Source organism: Macrobrachium rosenbergii, chromosome 30 (assembly GCF_040412425.1).
Source record: "Macrobrachium rosenbergii isolate ZJJX-2024 chromosome 30, ASM4041242v1, whole genome shotgun sequence".
NCBI classification, from domain to species: domain Eukaryota; kingdom Metazoa; phylum Arthropoda; class Malacostraca; order Decapoda; family Palaemonidae; genus Macrobrachium; species Macrobrachium rosenbergii.
The window spans coordinates 10,866,001-10,873,500 of NC_089770.1; the positions used below are offsets into that span (position 1 = coordinate 10,866,001).

The following is a 7,500-nucleotide window of genomic DNA, read 5'->3' on the forward strand; positions in this document are numbered from 1 at the left end:
TGACACACCTGGATTAGGAAACTCCCTGCTGTCCAGCAGTTTATTTGTTCTGAATATTTCCAGAGCAGACGTAAGTAGTCCTGGCAAAACTGAATTGTATATAACTATTAACATACTCGTCATGAAAATGTGTAGGCCTAATGGTAGTACTGAAGGGTGGGGGAAGTATTCTGTATTCACTTGTCATCATTAAAGGACGAATGTATCATATCCCAGATGCTTATATTCATTTTGTGAAATCGGATGTATAATGAAACTTACAGTTTGAAGTTATGCCAAACAACATCTGATGAAACTTAAAATTGTAATGAAAATGGACAGCTCATCTGGGTCTCTGAGGATTAGTGAAGCATCTTTTGTTTAACTTCACTTGCTGAGAATCTTGTCTTCAGATAGTGGCCTGGCTGGGATGTGGGATTAGTTTTATGAGATAGTAAATTGTGTGTTTTGTTTGTGGATTACTACCGAAGATATGTATGTGTGTGTGTGTGTGTGGTTTTCACTTGTATTTTGGTGCAATTCTCTTCTCGTAGATCTGATTGTCTTATATATAGTCTTACTTCTTCTCTGGAAGCTTACTAAACAAGTTTTCCAGTTTCCATTGACGTAAAACTACATATTATTCTTAAATGCTGAGATTCTGATGTCGTACAATTAAGCCATTAAATATCATTACAAATATTTTGTGCAAGTATCCAAAACTTGAAAGGGTTAATGTCCTACCCCAGACGATTGCGTGGGCAGTATGAATCATGGTACTAGTTCTAACCTGCCCGTTTTGTGCCGGCAACCAAAATCTATTAATTATTCCTAGAAATTCTCTTTTGACAAGTCACCGCAACGTAAGAATTCCTCCCGGAGATGTTGGTGTCTTCTTATTTTGCTGTGAGTATTTTTATATAAGATTGGTTGAATATATGCTGAAGTGCGTCTCTCTCCATTCTTCTCGTGTACGATATCATCCACCCACGTGACTGTGCAACTATCGAGCCAAAGATGAACCTTTGTTAGAAGACCTAGGTTGACCTTCATAGAGGGGTTTCAATGATAAATGTTCATTGTTCAATAAATACGATCTGGGAGTTACTAATTATCGAATCATTTTTTATACTGTTTTCGCTTATAATTCCGAGAGGATTTTATGGGGGTATTTTGCGAAATAGTTAAACCAAATGGAAAACTGGTAACCTTAGTAAATACTCCGTTGTTTATGTCAATTTTTAACGTGAGTCTGGGCTATAAAACTTATATTAGCAAAAAACAAGACCAGAGATTTTCTGGTTTGGTTTACCTTAATCTGTCGTATTCATTTTTATTCCATGTTGCTTCGTTACACACACACGTGCATATATACAGTATATACATATATATATTTTTATATATGTGTGTATGTAAAATTAAGCTGTTTCCTGTAACGGGGTGGCTCCCAAAACGACACTCGCTGCCACATTCATGCGTTAACTGTAGAATCGTGGACGAAACGACCCTAAATGTAAGCTTATCCTGAGTAGATTCCCTCTGTTCTAGTACGGCTTGGTAGTGACAACTGGTACCGCTGCGCACCTGCAACAGCCTTCCCCTTTAAACACCTGTTAGATACGTCTAGGCGGTAGATAGTGAAAAATGGCCGTTTCCACAGGAAATCACGTGTATTATCAGGTATGAATTAGACTTAGTCTTTGATTTTGATTAAAATTAGACTGAATATTTGATTTTGTTTGAAATTAGATTTGGTTTTTGATTTTGATTGGAATTTGATTTAGACTTTGATTTTGATTAGAATTAGTTAGTCTTTGATTCTGATTAGAATTAGACTTAGATTTTGATTTTGATTTTATTTAGACTTAGACTTTAATTTTGAATTAAAATTAGACTTAGTCTTTGATTTTGATTAAAATTAAACTTATTATTTGATTTTGAGCAGGTATTATAACTAAAAGAATGAAGAGACATTCATATATCATGTCTTAGATTCCTGGATCTACGTCATATTCGTGCACGTATTATCAGTGCGCCATTGCGCATGCTCACGATCCTTCTCCGGATTGCAGATGCTGTGTGCCGCATCTGTGGGCCTTATCGCCTTCACAGCATCCGTGAGCTTGGCCTTCACCTCCCCTGCTCTGCCTTCCATGCACAAGGACCCAGACTTCACCATCACGAAAGAAGATGTAAGCGTAAGCCACCCACAGGAAGGAAACGCTAGTACTATACTGTAGTACACGACGGGGCCTCGTTGTAGACCAACGTTGTTTTTCATTCGACTTATTTTTGAATAATTGATATAAAAATGACAAAAGAAATTAAATATTAATTTAATTTATATAGAATCATACATGATCAACTTTCCTCTTTGCCTCCTCTTACTTCTTCCTAATGAACACCATGTTTTTTGGAAGCTTGAATTACAAGTCAATGGCCCCTGTGGTGGGCTTGTTCCATATGAATAGGGTTCGTCTTCTGAATAATAACAATAAGTATCTATAATAATTTGTATCCATGGATTGCATAAAAAACTGGTAAACAATTTTTTTCACTTACCATTCAAACACCCCATTAATTCTTAGAAATTTCTCCAAGCATGACATCAATAACTTATTCACAAATAATTGGTAAAATTGGCTCTTAAGAGATTTATACTCTGAGAATTTTTACTATTGGCAAAAGTCAGGAGCCTTTTTCCTTAAGCTGGTGATTATTTATTAAATCTATTAATATATAAAAGTCCTTACAGGGTGCTTTCATTCCCCTTAAAAATCGTCCTTGCACTGAGATATCCTTCCTCCTTCACTCCCCAGGGATCGTGGATAGGCTCTGTGGTTCCTGCATTTGCGGTCCTTGGGAGTTTGGCGGCGGGCCCTTTGCTGGACACCTTCGGCAGGAGAAGCATGATCATCCTCTCCTCTCTCCCTCTCTCTTTAGGTGAGTTATAATATATATATATATATATATATATATATATATATATATATATATATATATATATATATATATATATATATATATATATATATATATATAGTTACTACACAGTCCAGTGTCATTGGCTTCATATTACCAGACAGGTCCAACAACAGTGCAGTACATAAGTTAAAAGTTAAGTATACCTTAGTTTTACCAGACCACTGAGCTGATTAACAGCTCTCCTAGGGCTGGCCTTGAAGGATTAGACTTATTTTACGTGGCTAAGAGCCAATTGGTTACTTAGCAACGGGACCTGCAGCTTATTGTGGAATCCGAACCACATTATAGCGAGAAATGAATTTCTGTCACCAGAAATAAATTCCTCTAATTCTTCATTAGCTGGCCGGAGACTCAAACGCGGGCCTAGCGAGTGCTAGCCCACAACTCTATCGACTCGCCTAACGAGGAACTAGTACAGTACATATTACCCATAAGCTCACAGAAAGCTTGTCTCTGACTTGTATATACTAAACTGCTTCATGGATTTAAAGGTCCTTCTGTTCTAAAATCTCTACCAAACCATTCACCTAACACTTTCAAATTATGCACGCACTTTTAAACTTCTTTTCTCCCATTCTCAACATGTGAAGAAACCACCTTGAAACACACTGAACTGTCTTTTCCTTAACGCTAGGTTTCTTATCACGGACTTGTCATAATTATATATTCTTTACATGTCTTCTTTACCCTTCTCACTTCACAAGTACTATCCAGATAGTTCACCTCTATAGCTTTCATCCTTTTCCTTTCATTCACGTTAAGTACCTGCACTTTGTTGACACAAATGAGATTTGGCTCGATAGTCCCCGGAAAATTGATAACTTTATCTCACAAACTATTAGCAAAGATCCTGCTACCTTTCTTCCATCACCTACTCTATGATTCATCTCCTCATTCATCTTACAATTATATGTTCTATATGCTTTAATTGCCTGTATGAATCAAGTGTCTCCAATTGCCCACTGTCAGTATTGGCACTTATTGTTCTTAATTTCATAGACTTGTTCTTATGAGTTCACTTTCTTTTCGTGTTGATGGTTTTATCATAACTGTCAGAAGTGTGATTATTGAACACAGACATCAGTGCTCATCAAAAGTAAAATTTGAACCAAAATATAAACTGGTGTGGTTAGTAGTTTCTTGCACAAATGTTCGACCCCAAATTCTTCCATGCACAATGCTACTTAACCCTTTCAAGAGTAGAACCTGAAATGCACCTCTCTCTCACACACACAGCCTGGGCAATCATCGCCACCTCCAGCACCGTGAAGGGCGTCATATTTGGGAGGATGCTTACGGGAGTGTGCGTGGGCTTCCAGGCCGTTGCTGGACCTGTACTGATGGCAGAGACCATTCAGCTTGAACTAAGGGCCAAAGCGGCATTTTATCCTGCAGTTCTTCGTAATGTAGGTAAGTGCCTACTTTTTGCTTGGTAGAAAAGTTCATTGTTTTATTTTCTGATATTTTCACGTTCCAGTAATCAATATGTTAGTCCTTTTTTGTTCCTATATACTGATTATGAAGTGGTCATAAGGGAAAGAACTTCTTCTGGCATGAGGCCTGCTCTGTCTGACAACTTACTTGTACTGAGACAATACAGGACCTTTTACAATGTAAGTGTTCTTTAGTAATAATATCATTTTTTATAAAGATTTCTAATGTTTGTAATTCAGGAATTACTGTGGGTTACCTCACGGGGAATTACTTATCATGGCGTCCGTTGGCCTGGGTAGGGTGCGCACTATCCTTGCCGTCAGCACTGATTTTATTGCCCACTCCTGAAACGCCTTACTTCCTTACACGTTCAGGTAGGTTGAAAGCTGAATGTGGCGGTGACTGCTGTGTTGTTCGTTTTGTTTACCATGCCTTTAATGTTGGATGTACATACAAACACAAACACACACACACACACACACACATATATATATATATATATATATATATATATATATATATATATATATATATATATATATATATATATATATATTACCCTCGGAGGAGGGCTTCAGAAGGTGTTATCCTTCTGTTTCTCAGCAAATTACTAAGGTGTGAAGTTGCATGCCCATACCATCCTCTATCTTAGCTGTAACCTACCCAAGTCAGCTAACCCCAAGTACCTAATACACTACCTAATACACAATGCAGTCCAGAAGACATATTTCTCCCATTAGTATTCTCTGTTCACTAGCATGGTACTTGTGGACTTACAACAGCATGTTATGAGGTCTCTGTGTGTGCCCCAGTGGGATGGTTAAAAGCATTGTGTTAGAAAAAGTGAGTCGTTTGTGATAACTGAAGCTTGGGGACTTTTTGTTTTTTAATGTTCCATTTTAGTATTCACCACACAAAAATGTTTGTATTACTGAATTGCTGTCTGTCTTCTGAATGGATATGGATTAAGAGATGAAGTGAAGGGAGAGGAATGAGGTTAGTTTTCCCTTGAGTGGGAAACTTAAACTAACTTGATCTTTATTTTATCATTTTTTGAAAGTTCTGTCTTGTAGAGGCTGGTTGTATTTGCAATTAATAGTTTTGAAATATTCTGCTAAAAGTAAAAAAAATTTAAAATCAGAGAGTTCTTATCAGTGGTTGCTCCCTTAATTACCAACTCAGATAGCTAGGGGTTAATCTCCCATGGTGATCACTGAATGTATCCTGTATCTATACGATAAGGAGAGATCTAATCAGAGCTGGAAGAAGCTAGTAATGGGCCCATATCAACTTATATATCACCTACACTTAGGAACCTTTGTTTAAGCAAGTATTTACCTAGAAATTACCATTATTAACTTCGAAATGACAATTTCACCAGCTATTATAGTTATTTTAGTCTCGGGCTTACGAGATGAACTAGCCACTAAATAAAGATCACCGAAGTAGTGAAATACAAGACCAGTACTCACTCCATTCTCATCGCTTCCTTTAGGCAGGAGAGAATCTTCCTTAAGCTCACTGAAACAACTCCGTCAAGATTCCGCAGCTGCCAAAAAGGAGCAGGAAACCTTAGACGAAAGCTGCCGCAGCGTCAAGACCAAGAGAGCTGGCCTGGGAGATGTGCTTCGTCCTCCCAACAGATGGCCTGTTGTCACTGGTGCTGCTCTGATGCTGGCCCAGCAGACCACAGGAGTCAGCACTGTTATTTTCTATGCGTCGTCCATCTTCGAAGCGGCTGGGGATTCCGCGTATGCAAAGACTGCCTCTTCCCTCCTCAGTATCTTCGATTTTCTGGGCACCTTCATTGGCCTCTACTGCGCAGTGAGGTACTCGAGGCGCTCCATGATCGCCAGGTCGTCGATTGGGGTGACAATATGCCTCTCTGTCCTCAGTGCCTTCTTCTGGACTAGGGAATTGGGCGGTTCCTTAGCTGCGGTGATCAAGGAGTGCACTTTCATTCCACTCTTGGCTCTGATGGCATTCAAGTGCAGCCTTTCCCTTGGATGGGGACCCGTGCCTTGGGTTTTCATTAGAGAAGGGCTGCCCAGCTCAGTCAGAGGCGTGGGGGCTTCTCTCATCGTTACCACGAGCTGGATATCAGCCTTCGTGGTGACGAAGACGTTCCAGTGGAGCGTGTCCTTACTGGGTATTCACACCACGTTCCTGTGTTATGCGTTACTCACTTTCTTCAATGGATATGTCATTCAGAGGTTCATGCCAGAAACTCACCGTCAGTCGGCTGCCCAAATGGACAGGTTCTACCTAAACGCTGCCAAGGAGAAGGAGCAGTAAAGTTCTCATAATGTTATGTAAAGGGCCTTTGAAAAGATCTCCGAAGATATATGCACAACATTCGTGAGGTTAATCTCTCAAAGCTATTGTTAGATTTTATCATGTTTACCCATAGTATTTTATCTTCTAATATATTAGCCAAGGGGCGCACATAGTCCTATTTGCGATGGCACGAATTGACAACAATTCAGGGACAATCGATTCCATTCAAAGTGCTATGCCTACAGGAAGTTAACCATTAAAAGGTTATAGAAAGTGAAAAGGAAAAGACGAAGTGGAAAGAGACATACAGGCAGATGATCCTGTTACAGAAGTAGGTCACTTCAGAAGCCGTTACAGAAACCTTGGTAATCGTAAGGTTAGGTGTAACCGGACTTCCTTGTTTTTTTTTTCAAGATACTTTTCTAATCGGTTTCTTCACACTGTCCAGTGAATGGGCACAAGTATAGAATACATGCATGCATGAATATTTGAATGTATGTATATGCCTGTATGAATGCATGAAAACATGCGTACATGGACATGGTTCTAGTATGTTACTACCATTGTACTTTTAGTAAAAACATAAACTGAAGTTTCCAGGATTGCTGAAAATGTCCTGGAGTGTTTTTGTTTTGTTAGAGTATAAGAGTTTCGTATGTATTTTATAGTAAGTTATATACATCTTTTCCGGGTATCAAAATTTGTGTATAATATGCCACGTTGAAAATAAAATGGATATTTTATCACTTGAGTTAACCACAAGATCGATACCAGGGAATTACTATAGCCCCATAAATAAATATATATATATATATATATATATAT

General features: G+C 38.5%; 1 protein-coding gene across 3 annotated transcripts in view; it reads left to right on the forward strand.

Annotated features, from left to right (window-relative positions):
• The window catches only part of LOC136855029 (facilitated trehalose transporter Tret1-2 homolog), an 8,325-nt gene extending 907 nt beyond the window's left edge, over positions 1-7,418 (forward strand). Inside the window, exons 2-8 of one of the 3 annotated variants that reach the window (XM_067131750.1) lie at positions 1-70; positions 1,528-1,659; positions 2,052-2,171; positions 2,799-2,922; positions 4,201-4,374; positions 4,638-4,772; positions 5,894-6,832. The exon at positions 1-70 is cut by the window's left edge and continues 3 nt beyond it. In XM_067131750.1, coding sequence (XP_066987851.1) covers positions 1,624-1,659; positions 2,052-2,171; positions 2,799-2,922; positions 4,201-4,374; positions 4,638-4,772; positions 5,894-6,693 — 1,389 coding nt within the window. In that variant the 5' untranslated portion in view covers positions 1-70; positions 1,528-1,623 and the 3' untranslated portion in view covers positions 6,694-6,832. Of the gene's footprint in view, positions 71-1,527; positions 1,660-2,051; positions 2,172-2,798; positions 2,923-4,200; positions 4,375-4,637; positions 4,773-5,893 lie in introns of all 3 variants that reach the window. The other 2 variants (XM_067131749.1, XM_067131752.1) reach the window with 2 other exon arrangements.
• Positions 7,419-7,500: the final 82 nt, after the last annotated feature.